This window comes from Diprion similis, chromosome 4 (genome assembly GCF_021155765.1).
Source record: "Diprion similis isolate iyDipSimi1 chromosome 4, iyDipSimi1.1, whole genome shotgun sequence".
In the NCBI taxonomy this organism is placed as follows: Eukaryota; Metazoa; Arthropoda; class Insecta; order Hymenoptera; family Diprionidae; genus Diprion; species Diprion similis.
Genome location: NC_060108.1, coordinates 24,127,971 through 24,144,872, shown reverse-complemented (window position 1 = coordinate 24,144,872; position 16,902 = coordinate 24,127,971). Strand labels below are relative to the sequence as shown.

The 16,902-nt window shown below is 40.4% G+C and overlaps 1 protein-coding gene across 4 annotated transcripts; it reads right to left on the bottom strand.

The window, feature by feature from the left end:
• Window positions 1-4,924: 4,924 nt before the first annotated feature.
• On the bottom strand, window positions 4,925-16,519 carry LOC124405090 (prisilkin-39-like). Of its 4 annotated transcripts, none has more exons than XM_046879690.1 (6): window positions 16,378-16,519; window positions 13,930-14,011; window positions 11,467-11,604; window positions 11,240-11,332; window positions 5,501-5,977; window positions 4,925-5,377 (listed from the first exon to the last, which is right to left on the bottom strand). In XM_046879690.1, exons 2-6 carry the CDS (start codon window positions 14,000-14,002, stop codon window positions 4,989-4,991), a joined length of 1,170 nt encoding a protein of 389 aa, XP_046735646.1. In that variant the 5' UTR covers window positions 14,003-14,011; window positions 16,378-16,519; the 3' UTR covers window positions 4,925-4,988. The 4 variants fall into 4 exon arrangements, with proteins under 4 accessions (XP_046735646.1, XP_046735645.1, XP_046735647.1 ...); XM_046879689.1 differs by having other exon boundaries at window positions 4,925-5,411; window positions 5,535-5,977; XM_046879691.1 differs by having other exon boundaries at window positions 4,925-5,411; window positions 5,535-5,959.
• Window positions 16,520-16,902: the final 383 nt, after the last annotated feature.

Below are 16,902 nucleotides of genomic sequence, written 5' to 3'. Positions count from 1 at the left end.
CCGGTCACGTAGCTGCGGTCAAACGGAGATTACTTTCAACCTGTCTCATTGCGAAGAGAACATTTCTCTAGTGTGTTTTTTCTTAAAAATCGATGAACAAATCGTTACGATTTTTCCATCACTCTTCGTTCTTCGCTATTTTCAAGGCAGGTATTCTCCTGCACCAAAAACGTTCCGACGTGTCCGCCACGTTGTCTAGAACCGTCGGATTCCACACCGCAAAGTAAAGAACTTTGGCACATCGATTGGCCAATTTGATAAAGCGTCGATTATTACAAGCTCCGAGTACTCCTGGTTGATTTATGCTTTTCGATAGGAGCGGACGCGTCGACAACGTCGTATTATCATCCCTGCGAAGTGTGCGATCTTGGTCGTTTAGGTCACGGGGTTAATTTTTAACGTGGCAGCACGTCAATAAAACGCGAGGTTTTTTCGGGAAAGCAGCATCAGAGCTTTTCGATTCTTACCACTAAACTCGGGGGGAGGATTGGTCACGTGTTCGTTTTTGGAACGATCACGACGTCACTGTGATCGTTGGATTGAAGTTACGTCGCTGACGATGGATACGACGCGACTGTCGCAGATCTAACCGGCGATACCAAGTAGAGAGATCAACGTTTGAGCCGGCGCGCGTTTCGTCCGAGTGACTGAAGCGCGTGCGTCGATTTCGGAAAGCGAACACCACTCGTCGATGAAAGCTCCTTTCCATTTTCGCGAACTGGTCATCGGTAACACAGCTTCTTCCTCGTCCCTTTGTCGGTACTATTCCTGCTTTTACCCAGACCAGTCGCTCATTTTAGGCTTCGCAGTTCTCGGAGTGAGTGTTATTATCGACTGAAGATAATTACCATTTTCACAGAACGTTGATCGTATTCCTCTGATAATGATCTAACAAAAGCTGCAGCTTACCTGTGGCAGAAAGTTTACACTCATTTCTTTGAACGGCTGACTCTAGTTGCCTATAAAGTTTATCGCGTTTTAAAATTGTATTATTCAGAATATGGAGAACGTGTGAATAATTGTTTGATCAAAATTTTAACACATTGAAATAACGATCTAAAATAAAGTCACTGACCGTTAAAATCGTTTGTGAAAATTAATAAGCTCTTCTTCTTTAGCATTTTCTGAAACCCAGTAAAAGTTGAAAATTAGTTTGACTGAATTTTCATGGTGAACCATCGGCTACACAACTTATACACGTATAAATTAAAAAGGGGATTGAATTTCCGATGAAATAAATAAACGAGAATTTCACAAATAGAATTAGATTCGGAACGAATATACGAAAAGCATCCGTGACCGATGCTCGGTTATTTAGAGTATCGGGGTGGTTTCTTTTTCAGTTTTTTGCCCTGAACACACGTATAAACGTAATTGCGAAACGGCGGTTTGCCGGGCTGCTGCAACGGCGGTGTGACGTTATCCAGTATCCAATAAAATATCGCTTTCAATCAATGCTGGGAGAGCGATCCAATTTATCCTGCGGCAGTGCGATCCTTTGAACCGATTCTCCAGATCGGTAATTCTTCGTTTTAAACCGCGTAAGCAATCCACCCTTAACTTTTCCCGAGAAAACCACGCTTCCCACTTCTGCATTCCACACACACACACGCATACAGATTCGTCAGCGCAGCTCACTCAACCAGCTCTTTATATCTAGGTATAAAAATTGAGTTATTTTAATGGATACCGCGGCGGAAAGTTCACCGTTTTACTACGCCCTTTGATCGGATCGGGTTTTCAACCGTCTAGCTAATAAATGTCCATCTATCCGTCGTCAAGCACAAAGTCTACGCCGGTAACAATGATCCCAACGGGGTTACCGGGAGAAAAAACTCGTTAGGAACAAAATTTTTCCATTATTAATATCCGAAAACCGGTTACTGATCCGATCGCCATGCGTTGCGCAAAGCCCTTTGGAAAGCTTCGATTCTTCCTTAATAATTTTCCGGATATTTCTGTGCCACTTCACGCTTAATTGACGTATTTAACCCCGATTGATGAATATATGGTAATTTATAATATTAGGGGAAACACCGTGTGAGATAAAAATTTCATTCTCACGTATGAGAGAAAAAAAAAAAAAAAAAAAAAAAAACAAATTGCATCCAACTCAACCGTCGAATTAAAAAAGTCGTAAAAAATTACGTACAAGACTAGAGTATTCTGGATGTTTTTTCTCCAGTCGCGAAAACATTTTTTGGAGCATGAACGAAGGGATTTCTGCAAAATGAGTAGGATTCTCGTCGTTTTTCAGTCAGCTATTTAATGGAATTTTCAGGGTAAAGTAACAGCGTCACGTTCAGAGTTTGAGAATCGTCAGCTCGTTTTACCTGCCTGTGGACGGAATAGTTATTCGGTATTCTAGGGTTGACGATGCGAATATACTACCACGGAGAAACTATACCTACCCCTCTCAACCCACGAACAGATAGATTGGCATTTGGGATTATCGAGCGTCGATCTGCAGATATCCTGTCGTTTCCGCTTTACTGCTGCCCGTTGGAAGTTATAGTAGTAATAAAAAACAGCAGATTACTTTTCGCCATAGAAGATATAAATTTCGGCTCCCCTTGTCTCCGCAGCAGCAGAAGCAGCAGAAACGGGAGGGCAAAAACGTTCGAGCTTGACTCACCGCAGGGTTGTAATTAATAATAATTGCTGTCTCTAATCATATATATCTTTATACAGTGCAAAAAGAAGAAGACGAAAGTATAATAATAAAAAAAAAACAGAGTCAAAGACAAAAAAAAAATATGATAAAAACTCACGGAGGTGGAACGGGAAGAGAAAAGAGAAAAAGAAAGATTGAAAAAAATATATCGCGGCCGCAAAAACCGACGAATCATTTTCGTGCACCTTCATTTTTGGAGATTATTTTGTTCAACTCGAGTCGAGGGACGATGGCGACCTGGAATACAAGGAGGACTGTGGAAATAAGGACAAAGAGGACTTTTTTACGGACTTAAATGGAGCTCTAATGCAGCGACGATCCCCTCTATGCTTCGATATGAATAAAAGCTTCTTCTTCACATTGAATTACTAATTATTAGATCATTACTCAGATAAGTATATTCCATCTCTGCGATGAAATCTTGCCACAAGATCACGTACAGAGAGTTCAAAATCGCGTTTGAAAATTTGATGAAAAAATCTCGAAACAAAATTGTAATAAGAGAAAAAAAAATTTTTTAACTCGAACTCCGGAAACGAAAATGACTTAGAAGTGTCGACTGCAGATTTTCCCTATTTTTCGACGACTGTAAAACTTGACGTCCTTTTTTTTCATTGTTAACCCAGAGGTTATAGTTCACAGTCCCACAGGTGTAGTAAACTCGTCTGAGCTATGCCCAAGACGCAGAAACGATCCTTGAAGGACCAGCGGTCTTATTTTCTTTTATTTACTATAGGTCCTTTGCTTTTTCTTCTTCTTCTTCTTCTTCTTCTTCTTTTTGTTCTTGTTCGTTTTGTGTTTTCGCCATTTACCCGCAGTTTTACAACTGTGACGTTGCGGTAAAATATTGACGATCGACTGGGGCGCGATTTCACCTGGTTTGCGTATAACTTTGTTCTTTCTTTCTCTATACACAGTCGTCGAACTTCTACACGCTCCATTAACGCATTTATTACCTCCACCATTTCCGTTGCCAGATCAGCTCTCCGCCAACACGTATAACCAACACGTTTTTAAACTTTGAAAAACGTGAGTTATGCGCCTCATACTTACCACTACCCTCCGTCAGATCGATAAGGCAACGTCGAAGAAACGGCTCCCTCGCCTACATCAGACACCCCTAGTTACACACAAGGTACTATCTTTAGACGATAAAGCTTTGTTGACGACAACGGGGAGAGAAAAGGTGAAGTGAAATTCTTCACGTGCTTACACAGTCGTCCGAGTCACTCCGGGAGGAACGGGAGAATTTCTTTGAAGTCAGCTGTATGTTACGTAAATTGTGTTAGAAGTGAACAAACGGCAGAAAATCCCAAGAATAAAAAAAGAAAAAAAAAAAAAAAAAAAAAAAAAACGAGCTACCGAACAAGATTCTCGTGTAATGAAATATTAGCTCTTCGTATTTGACGAAGTTTATCCGATTGTAATTCGCAACAAAAATGCCTGATTTCTGTACTTGAACAATGATTCCAAATTCCGACGAAAAAATTTCGGGACTTTTTTGGGAGCGATAAATTTCTTACGGGTATAAAGTGTTGGGGTGTCGGCGTGCGCTGGAAAACTCGTAATTCTTGCGACAGCGAGTATATATATTTAAGGGTTGACCAGCTCGTGGAAAGACTTAAGTTCCGTGTGTAAACCTTGGCAATGTTTCCCCTACGCTGGTCAAACTTAATCCATATTGGATTTGTAAATCCAGATGTGGTCTCAGGGATGAAAAATTTTCCCACATCAGCGTCGTTTCAACGGCAATCTTCTGGGCTGCGAAATAACCAGCCCTAAACGTGATTCAGCCTCGTCATGGTGGATTTAATATACCGTGATACCGAGGAACAAATCCCATTTACACAAATCCCCGACACTTTTGTGCATGTTTGAGCTTGCGGTAGATAATTGGTATATCACGTCAAACAGACAACGATTCGAAGCGAAAACATTTATGGTAGATACGTAAAATATTTCTTACCTATTGCTTTGCCAAGCGCCTCTTCTGTTTTGTTTTTAAACTGTGATGTTCGTTGTCTTATGTCTGGCGAGGTTCATTCATAAATGGACGAATATTGTCACTTATCCACATTGTACAATGCATTTTATTATCTACTCAAAAATGATTGTTAAACTGCGTAACGATAATGTTAGCTTGACAAGAAAACAGTTAATAAAATGTTAAATAGCAGCGTTTTGACTCGAGGAAATTTGTATCGTATAATATTCGATATTGACGTTTCGATTGCATCTAATTTACCTACGATTTAAATATAAATAGAAATTTGTAAAAGGGACGAATTTCAGCGCCAAAGCTGAATAAAATTTTTTAGTGTCTTCCAGTCACCCGATCGATTATGGCTTGTGAAACAACTTTCTGTGCCAAATTTTTGGCAAAGTCTTTAAGCTTGTCAGTAAACCCATTCGACTGAGGAGGTGGCGGACCGTAACCTGGCTGTCCATACCCTGGTTGACCATAGCGAGGCTGCCCATAGCCTGGTTGTCCATAACCTGGCTGCCCATAACCTTGTTGACCATAACCTGGCTGACCATAACCTGGTTGACCATAACCTGGTCCTCCAGGACCCGGTTGCCCAGGACCCGGTGGTCTATAACCCTGATTAGGATAGTTGAAATTGTATCCTTGTCCTTGGGAAGGCGAGGATCCTTGATTACTGGGATATCCGCCGGAAGGATACCCGGCGTTAACGTTGCTGCCTGACGTTCTTCTCACCGCTGTTTCACCACCAGGGTAACCAGATGAACCGGAGCCTGGGTATCCAGAACCACCCGGATATCCGGAGGATCCTGAACCAGGGTAACCTGAATTCACGCTGCTACCTGACGTTCTTCTCACAGCTGTATCACCACTAGGATATCCTGACGAACCAGTTCCTGGATAACCGGAAGAACCTGAACTAGGATAACCGGAAGAACTGGAACTGGGATAACCGGAGGATCCAGAGCTGGGATAACCGGACGAACCTGAGCTAGGATACCCAGATGAACCTGAACTAGGATAACCGGATGAACCCGAACTGGGGTACCCAGAGGAACCGGAACTGGGATAACCTGAGTTTGCATTGCTGCCAGAGGTTCTTGTGGCTCCCGATTGCGCGGTAGGGTATCCAGAGGATCCAGAGCTAGGATAACCGGAGGAACTGGAAGATGGATAGCCAGATCCAGAAGGAGAGCCTGAGGTTGAAGACTGACGTGGGTAACCGGAGTTGGATCCAGAGTCCGTCGATGCAGATTCACTCTGACGTTTCCAGATGACATTAGCTTCTCCAGTGCCATGTTCTGCAAGAATGTCACCCCCTAACTCAAAATTACCAATTAATGCCTCGGTTTCGAGCCTCTCTAATGGCATGCAAAGTCCAACACCAATCTTCGCGTCTCGCTCCGACAGATTCTATTTTTATATTATATTTATCTGTTTTTATTTCTGCGCAATGTTGGTTAAAATGAACACTGATTTTGCGAAGCTTTATCGAATCTGCAGTTCGCTTGAGGCGATATCAAGCTTCTCTCCAACAGTGGATGCAGGATTTGAACTTTTGCTGAATTGGATAATTGTTAAATTTGTTAGCCCTGTTATGCTGCCTTTTTTGCGTGTAGATATTATCTTGAAAGTTATCATGCACCATGGTTTGATCATGCGGTAGCGCCTCTATTCGGGAGTTATAAAAGCCCTTACATTGTTTAAAAATAAATGCATATACAAACGGTTGTAAACTGTACAAAAGTGAGAAATAGAACGTCACGTTAGAGGATGAAAGCTGTTGTACTCGTCGTATTTCGATGAGGCAGCATTATACGCTTTTTCTTTTTATTCGCTTAAGAATATTAAGAATATAGATATATAATATATATTTATGGTATGTTAAATGCACAGTCAGATCAAAAATATCTATGACACTTGTAGAAACAATAAAAAAATTCATGGTACTATTTTTCTTCTATCATATCAGTATTTAAATTCAGGTACTATAGTCAAAATAAGTACCTTTGCGAATTCGATCCCAGTTTTTAAAGATACCCTATATGTATAACTGACCGCGAATTTTACTGGTCATTGTCATAGGTGAGAGACTTGCTTCTTATATTTATGTATATTGTTCGCTTGGCTTCTTCTAGAGGTCCATTCCACAGTCAGATTAATAGAAAAAGAGTTCGCTGGATCACCCGGAGAAGGTCCAGACTCTGTTTCCCTGACTGTCCGTCTCAGTATGGGTCGTATAATGGTTGGCACCACCCCCGTAAGAGTTGCCTCCGTACCCGGAATTCCTGTTGGGATATGGGAAAGGCGTGTATCTTGTCCTGCTTCTGTCTCCTCCGTATGTAGGATTTCGGTTCCCCGAGTATCCGGTCGTCCCTCCGTACGAGGATGTCCTTGGGGGTGGTGTCGGCCTGTAGCTCGTTGGGTATCTTCGTCTCCCAGTTTCTCTCCGTGGAACAATATCTAAGGAACGGTATTGATGGATGCCGATGATCAGATTTGCATTACGATAATGGCGTCTCTCTTCCTAAATAATCGAATTTAGCGCGTCTTTTCAATCTTGAGGAATCTCAAATTCCGTAGAAATTACATGGCTTGAATTTCCTCGAAAATTTATGTTTAGAAATAAATCGTATGTCGAGATGTTCGTCGAATTTGGTGAATAATTATTCTCTTTACACAATTTTCCGATTGTTTATAAAGATTCGACGATTGATTAACGAGACTGTTTCAACGTTCTTAAATCTAATTTATCGGAATGACTAGAAAATCATATACGTGGAAGCAAATATGTCGGGTCAAATCTAGAGATTAGAGATTAGTATTTCAAGGTCAAAGTTCGGACGTTCGATAAACTTGTGGAGATATAAAACACTACGTTTCAGACTTCGTGCGCAACAGATTATATTATTGATCGGCAACATTTATCGTGGATAAAGGCGAGAAAATTTTTTGTATGGGATTTACACAGAACAACGATGATTTTGTATCTGGCCACCCAAGGCCCACATGTCTCGTTATTTAATTTATGTACAATGATAAAAAAATACACGAATATAAATATGTATGCACCCATTGAAATATAGGTACACAATATATATAATACATATATATTATATATATATATATATACATTTCACATTTACGTTTGATTATACTGTAAGTTTGTCGAAAGTCTATTTATATTCTCCTTTTTCCCATTATTATAATCACTACTGTGTTTCGTCACCAGTATCTACTGTAATAAAATTATGTTATAATACCCCATGACGTAATGTGAATGAAAAAAAGTGACGAAAACAGAGAGAAAATCATCCTGATTTCAACTTTTGCATAAATGGACGGCTCACTATTTTTAATACTAAATTGTTTCCAACGTAAGAAGCTATATTATGCAAGATATTGCTAAGTAGTACAAATACGAAGAGTAAACTCATCGGGTATTACAAAGGATATATCCGTGAATTTTTCCGCAGCTAATATGAGGTACAATGTATACGATGAAGTCGATAAAAATGAATTATAGGTCAAAGATCGATTCGTTTTACTTTCTTTCTTTTACTTCTCACAAATATTTGAAGGATATAAGCGAATCTCTAGACTTGTGAAGACGAAACAGTAAGCATACGGATTCAAATTTACATAAGGCACGGAAGCACTGCTGTTTCCTGTATCGTCATGGCTTCAATTTAACATATATAGATACATAAGATACTCGTACGCAAAATAAATCGCGACGGAGCATTTGAATTTACAATCTCAAGCTACAAACGATGTTTTAAATTGCATAGACAATTTCAATGGTATTTAAAAGTAATTTACAAATTATTATGTCGGACAGATTACAATTGGCCTGTAGATTAAAGTAGACATCACAGCGTAGAATGTAACATTAAGTAGAATCTAACAACCTTACGAGAATGAACTGCGACTTCTTTCACGAAAATCACGAAACTCGAAGCTAACACGACGAACTCGTGTCAACCCCCTTGAACCGCGAAAGGAGAGAGACAAGGGATGGTATGTATAAAGAAGAGAGTCTCGAAGAGTGGATTTCTATTCGTGGAGCGGTCAAAAATCCCGCAAAGGGTTCAAATCGAAGGATACAAAGAATGGTTCAACGCGGTAAATCGTTCGTTTGATTTCAATCGAACGTCGATCATTTGCTCCGCGAGCTGATTAAAAACCCGGAATTTTAACTTTTCAAATATTCTCCGGCCGATGAAAAATGTGCAACTCAAAGAGATTCTAGAATTGTAAAAATATTGATAAGAAATTTTTTTTTTTTTTTTTTTAAATAAACCAAAGAGTGTGACCAACGTCTAGTAAAGGTAGTATATAAAAAGCACGTCGTGTGTGTTCACGAAAAAATCTACTTTTGCTTTTACTCATTACGGTTTCACCGTATCGTGTATCAAACACAAGATTACGAAAAATACTTTACGACCACAGCGAATGAGACAAGAACAAGCGAGACGGTCGGCGAAGCGATGGAACATCCGCTCTTCCTGCGATAGCCGGTGTTCGAGTTGAAACTATTGTATCCACGGTTCTGAGTACTGGTCGGATAGTTCTGGTGGCCGGGATATTGCTGGACCGGATAATTTCCCGGCTGTGGATAGCCGCTGGGATAGTTTGACTGAGGGTAGTTTGATTGAGGGTAGTTTGATTGAGGGTAGTTTGACTGCGGGTAGTTTGGCTGAGGGTAGTTTGGCTGAGGGTAGTTGGTCTGTCCGGGGTTCGGCATCCGGTTCACTGTCGGGTAGGGGGGGTAGCCGAGGTTCGTGTTTCCGGTCGAAGAGCCGCTGTTCGAGGGATAGGCGGGGTAGCCCAGGTTGGTGGAACCGGAACCGGAAGCTGGCCGGTTGCTCGGGGGGTCAGGGGGGTAGCCCAGATTGGTCGCAGAGTTGACGGGGTAGTTTTGCCCCGGGGGTGGAATCGGAGGCGCGTTCGCGTTGGAGTAAGGATTTTGGGGGTACGAGGGGTTCGCGTTCGGCGAAACTACGGGCGGCGGGTCATGGCGATTGTTCGTTTGCGAGGGTTGTCCATTCACGATCGAGACTCCGGCCGAATCGTATCCTGAAAATATTATGGGGATGGTTGATGCGAATTTCATCCCTCCAGGCGCTGCGCTGCTGCCAAATTATTATTAAACATGCAAGCCAAGCCACCGCTCATATTCAATCAGGGTTAATTGTAAGTGGTGTGCCGATTGCGGTGCATCTGGCATATATATTCTCATGCGAGGATAAGGCGGTTGTTTTTTTTTTTTTTTTTTTAGCATTGGTTAATTTTGCCATGATTTTTTATCGGTACGGTGAGTTAAGCAGAGCGAATGTAACCATCGTCCAGATATAATACGCAGTTCATGTTCTTAGAGTGCAAACTGACGGCGATTACGTTCGGAATTCACAAATGCCTTTTCCGATAAGACTGTTTTAAAAAATTTTATCGAAATACAGCGCTTTTAATCTGTTCGTTGCCGAACGAAATCGCCTGGCAGTGTGTTCAAGCTTACGCGAGCAGAATTACGTGAAACTGTGACAGTCGGTGACACGGTGAGTAATGGTGATTAGTGCGAATTGATCGTTTTAGGTGTCATTGAGAGGAAGATTAGGTGACGCGCTTCGCGTTCGGATGGGTCAAACACTGTTATGCTGGAAGTTATAGCCATGCTAAAGTCAGCTGTGTCAGAAAGTTTGAACCAAAGCTACAAAAATACGGGATGGATAACGAAGGTAATCAGATTTAACCATGACGTCGTATTTTCGGAATGTAAATTGTGTTCGCGATTATCCTATCGTTTCAGTTTTTTTTTTTTTTTTTCTTTTATGTGTATTTCACTGTTCGGTCTGGGTAATTATTTATTTACTACACTGCATCGTTGACTTTACTCTGTGATCAATATTTAATACTAATTAGTCGTATGAATACGCGATCTAGAATGGTGAATACATTTTAGGTCAAATATTATTCGCGAAAAACTTTTGTTCTGTATCTATCCCATATCTTATTTTCTGTGTATATACAACAAGTGTGATTGATTAGCGCCGTGAAAACGAAAGAAACCGTATCTCCAGAAGAAAATAAAACCTCAAAAAATGTGTGACTAATTTCTACCAAATATACAAACTTATGTGCAGAATAGAGTGATGAGAAGAAAATATCTAACTACTGAGAATGGGGAGTGTTCTTGAATTTTGAATTAATCAGTGAACTAATTAGGAATAGCATGAAACAAATTGAAATTAGGTATTCTAAACTGTTTCAACTTGTTTGAAATTCAAACATTTCTGCAAAATCATATATCGTCTCATTTCTAGATTGACACGCTGCTCATTCTCGTAACAATAAATAGTAATATTCTGCTTGCAAAATATTTATATACATTTGTTGTGCCAGTCTCAAAATTTAGTGAAAACTTGAGTGCGTATAAAAATATTTGACTTTCAAATCAACGCCTGTTCAAAGTAAAACGTGAGATCTGGCACATTGCGCTTTGCACTGCAGAAGTTACGTACATTTGAAAAACAGAAATTAGTCTTAAACAGAAAGTGAATCTACTGAATTCGCAAGCTTACCTTGTCCTGCCAGCGTGCTTACGCAGGTTGGTATTCCATTTTCTGATCTGCAGTACTGACCAGCCGGACAAACGAGTGAAGTGCAGCTTTCGGCTGTATGGAAAGCACAAAAGTGTAAGTGCACGGTATTCGATTTGAAACCAGTAGATAGCATAGGATTTTTATTTTTGCATTCCAGCACAGACTTCGATTTCTTTGTCTTTTCTTTCTGTTGGCCGTTTACTCACTTGTACTAGACGACCGTTTACAGGTTGGGTATCGACCGCAAGTATCACCTTCGCTCTCATAAGTTCCGCAATCTTTCCTTTCCATGACGCACACTTCATTGCTCCGGCAGCCGATGTCCTTACACGATCTTCCATATTCTGCAAGGTGCAAAAGACAAAGCATTACATTCAATCAGATTCGCGAACTTCTATGAGACGGTGAGGAAATCGGTAAGTCTTGACAACTGAACTTGATCATGGTTCGTATGAATTTAGACCCTCAGATCGGGTCTTTGAAATTTTGAAATCGATCGGTAAATCCCAGACTATCAACGCTGGGGAAAAAAAATTCAAGGAAAATAAATCGCAGGTTTCAATTTTTTTTTTACGCAATTGGGTTATTCAGTATAACGTCAGTCGGCGCAGGCCAGGAAATCGTAAACAAATTATTATTCTCGGTAAAACCAACCTCGCTAAACTAAACAAATGTTAGGAAGCTGCGTTCAACAAGTATACTTTTCTTGGTAATCGAGCGAAGGAACGGAAAGATGAGTGTTACACTGTGAATACATTGCACACATGTGCATTAATCGCACGCAGGCATCGAAATACAGTGTCTCGCTATCACACGACGCAATAAAATTACACGGCTACTTCGATCCGTCTGACTATGGGTTATTATTCTTACGTAATCGAGAATCAAATGGACGGATCAACGCCAACAATAATGTAAGTGTGGGTAAAGTGCGCGGTTAGTGTAAAGAGCGATAGTCACGTAGCGTTCAGCACGAAAAGATCACTTGATTCCAGCCTTGTTTCAATAATGATGAAATTTTTTGCTGAAAGTTTTCAAATTTTTTCCCCTCACAATGAGAGATTCGTTACGATAAAGGCCGTCGATCAATTTTTAATGCGGCAACATTGGTAGTCATGGCGACAAAACCTGTACGCACCTACATGGACTTTTAATTAGCATCGTGACCTTGTTCGACAATCACCCAACCCATCCTACTATATATAATATTCGCATGCGGGAATGCAACCGAACCTGAACATGTTTTTGCAATTCTGGAATGATGAGAGCCCAGTTTTATTCTACACGTATTCATTTATTGAAATGTTAATCGTGTACCAACTTTTCTCAAAACCAGACTTTAGATTATTCGTTTCTGTTAGTTTATACGTATCAAGTCTGAATTCATACTAACTGCTGTAATATTATGATATTCAGATATGTATGAGTTATAATGCTTCAAAGTTACTCTAACGATTAATTTTTTTGTAAATTTGCCTCGCAATCCCGCAACTTTTTACTTCTATACCACCTCGATTGTTCGACAGCGTTTCGCGAATTGACAATTTTCAATCTATCTCAGGGAAATACGCGGGCGGTCGGTGCAATAATTGAAAATTGCCGAGGTCCTCGGGATATATGAGATTATGATTAGCTGCATTATCCCGTTATGGGTGAGCAAACAAAGTATAACCTGATCGAAGCCTAGAACGATCATATATTTTTAGAAACCGACACCCGCGCTGCTTCCGTCGTCGATCCAATTGCAAGTGCATCAGACGCGGTGCGCAAAACCAAGTAATTTTCCTCGAAGATCTGGAAATCCCGACGAACACAAAGAAATTAGAAAACCGTGCGGAAAATTTTATCTCTATACATGTTTTTGAATTCTCACAACCTAGCACGAACCATTCAACGACGAAAAATCCGTGCTGCAAATAATTGATCGATAACTCCGGTTTCTGAAATTCTAAAACCAACATATCATCGCTGGTATTCTAAATTGGTAATTGATCCGCTAGAGATATGTGTTGATTGGATGAATCGATCGGATCGAGCAGCTGTGACAAAAGTTTTAAACTAAATTATACATACAGCTAACTTGAGCAAAACGATCTATGCGGTTGATCGAGTAATAGACCAATCGCTATACACTAAGAGACGAGCTGCGCTACAAGAAGTTATACATTTATGTCCCAGTTCGGGCAAATATTTGAAAGTTCATTAAGTTAAATTTGATTATAGTATAAGCAGTTCAGAAAAACATGCAATTTTCATTTTGTCGTTCCTAATTACCCATTTACGTTCTGGAATTCTTTTGAAGCTATTAAACTACGAAATGGAGACCAGGAAGTTTCAAGTATTAAATATACACTCCAAGACATCCGCCTCGTGATTGAAAGACACCAATTCAAAGGTCATAACAATTGAGGGCTAAAGCGTGAATAAAATCGAATCAAGTCGTCCGCAAAATGGACTGCAAAACGGTGCTAACAAACGACTCGAACACCGATGATACGTTATTTTACGTTCAATGTTGCTACATATATTGTCTTCGTAAGTTGAAGTTGCAAGAATTGAAGTATGGACAACCACAATTCTGTGATATTTTCCTTTCAATCACTGCCGGAACATGATGAATGTTTCTTAGAACTTTAATGACGTATATGGATACAACGTCAGATACTTACTGTTGTACGGGGCGGCGTCTACCAGTGACGTAATCAGGAGCACCGCGACGCCACATAGCGTCCGACGAAGCATTTTTTCTGGCTGAAAAGAAGAAACGCAAAAATTTTAGCAAAGAAAGAGAATCGCGGCTTTCTGATTTCCTGATAAACACTCGAAAATCACATCGAGTAGGAAGTGCCAGACTTTTGTACTATAATAGTTCGCATAATTGGAATTCATGCAGCAAATGAAACGATCGAAAACTGCAAACTGCGCGGTAATCGGATATTCATTTCCTTTTTGGCGATGCACTGATTCATCGAATTTATTGAGTCAACTATTGCAACGTTTGTCTTTTGCTGACAACCACTTAGATTTAATTAAGAGTGTCTAAGATAATATAATGTAACTATACATTTTTCAGTAATTGATTCGCGGGATTTTTAGCCCTGGTTTTACCTGTATACCGGAAGTGAATAATGGCACGATTATAATTAACGAACGTTGCCTTTTGTTCTGAATTAGAAAACGCATTCGAACAGCTTAGCGATATTAGTTCTGCCAGCAAATTCAACCGTTTCGACATTGCTAGTCTTCATTTTTTCCGGCAAGCTATTCTGAACATTTAAGCCTTTCAAAACCGGCTCCTGTTTATCCGAAGACTGAGCAATGAAAGTTCGCTGTTCAGAAGTGAGCAGCAGCGTGTAAAGAACCGTTTTTCCTTTTCGGTAAAAGTTTTTTAGACGTCCGAAATCACGTTTCAAAAGATGAGGATAAACTTTTGAAAAATAAAGATTGTTACTACCATCCACCAGTTTTATAAGCGTATTATTAAATCCCATCACTCAACGCATATGAGATACAAATAAACAAAAAATTAAAAAGATGAGAAGTAAGAGAAGAAAAAAAACTCGATATAAGCGTCTCTGACGAACTTGACTGACCTCGAGAATCCAAGAGAAGTGGACCTACTGGAAAGTATTTAGCAACTGATCTTCCTGCGAGGAAATTCTCGTTTTATAACGACCGTATGCACGAAGTATTACGGATAACTGGATGATTACAATATATTGAGAAGGCGGCCAGTATAATCAAAGAAACAAATAAACAAAGAAATCCAATCGCGGTCAAGACGACTGACCTTTGGTCCAGAGTAATATCACCCACCTACTACGCGTTACCTAGTGATAAATAAGAAGTTCAATGTCCATATGATTCCGTGACAATATTATTGCAACGCCATAATAAACATGTCTCAAGACCCACGGTCATAAGGCAAGGGGAACGTAAAGGGTGGTCCTCAAGTCACGAACTGCGTTGGACGCGGTTAATAATAGAGAAAGAAGTTCGACTCGAGGCCAAATCACACGCGCTGTGTTTATTTATTAGGAATATAAAAAATAAAGAACATCTCGTGCCCACAGTGGTATAATTGGATGCGAACAGACAGTCAGGTGAGAACGCGGCTAATCAGTCTAATCGGTGAATTCCCGTGGGACGACGAGGTTGAATTATGAGGGCAAAAGTTCTATTAATAATTGTGATGGGTTTTAGAAGCCGGAATCGCGTGACGATATATGAACGGTAAAAACCCAAAAGTTGAAAAATAATTGGAAAACACGCACGCAGATATCGCTGGTCATGTTTTTGTAACCCAACGATGAACCGGCACGTTGCGTAATTATTTAGACCAAAGTGTTTTTCGTGTTCTTTGATTTCGTTGATCCGTACCATCAGCAGCGGGTCAATGGAGATAAAGTTAATAAAAATTTATCGCAAACTGTCGTCAAAGTCCATGTACATAATGGACGCCGTTACAGGGTCACAGCTTGGAAAAAATATTCTATCTCGTCAGACCGAAAATATTTTTGTATGTCATATTCTATGGCGCAGAATTAGAATGCGACGATCAATATCCAGCTTTTGCCTATCTTTGTCAATATATATGTATACACTGTTTGATATTTATCTGTAATCAATTTGTATGTATTGTAAGTTTGTTTGTGAACTTGTAGTTCCAATATCCGAAACCGTTTTCAAAATCGAACTGGTGATCAGTAGTTTGACAACAACTGACCTGTAACAAGAAACAACGTGGTGCTTTAACCAGATTTCATGGTCAAGATGAAACCAGCCTCTGAGAAACACAGAGAAACCGATGATGGATAAAGAAATGTAAATTAATGAAATTCAATGTGAATAATATTTCGAGTTCTGGTAAAAATTTAACGTCGCAAAATGTTAAAAATATTATTGCGTTCCCGCCATGTCTTGCTGTTACACGGTGGGATTAGGAGAATACAATGGCATAGAAGTCGGTCTGTTTCCACGATTGAACTGAAACCATATGCAGCAGCTGTTCGTTGGATGGTTTCGGGAAATAGTTTAACGTGAAAAAAACGTACTCGGATTTGATCAGGATTATTTAAAAGGCGTGTTTTTCAGAACCAAGTATAATGATTACTCACCGTGTGTGAGAGCGCGATCTATCCTTCACCAATGTTACTTTAACACTGGGGTCTGAAACGGCTCACGGTATCCAATATGGCGGGAATGTGAGAGTGAGCGAGTGTCCGACCATGTAGGCCAGAGAGAGAGAGAAAGAGAAAGAGAGAGACCGACTCTGCGACGCCGAGGACCGTAACCGGTGGCCAAAGTGCGACGGAGAAAAAGGCGGCGGCTTTAGAGGGAGCGAGAGAGACGAGCGAAGACTATTACGGAAATAAGTCGAGGGAAAGAGAGAACCAGATAGAGAACGAGAGAGAGAGAGGAGAGAGAAGAGAGGGGAATAGAACCGGCTGATATTCAGCACGAACTCTGAGCATGCGGAGTTGCGAGAGGCGAAGAGAAACGAGAGGGGAGATCACGAGACGGGGGAGGAGTGAAGGTCTGGAATAGGCAAGGACAGTGGCAGAACTAGCCTAGATATGAGGGAGAAGAAGGAAAAGAGAGAGAGAGAGAGAAAGAATGAGTGGAGAACTTGGGCATACAGG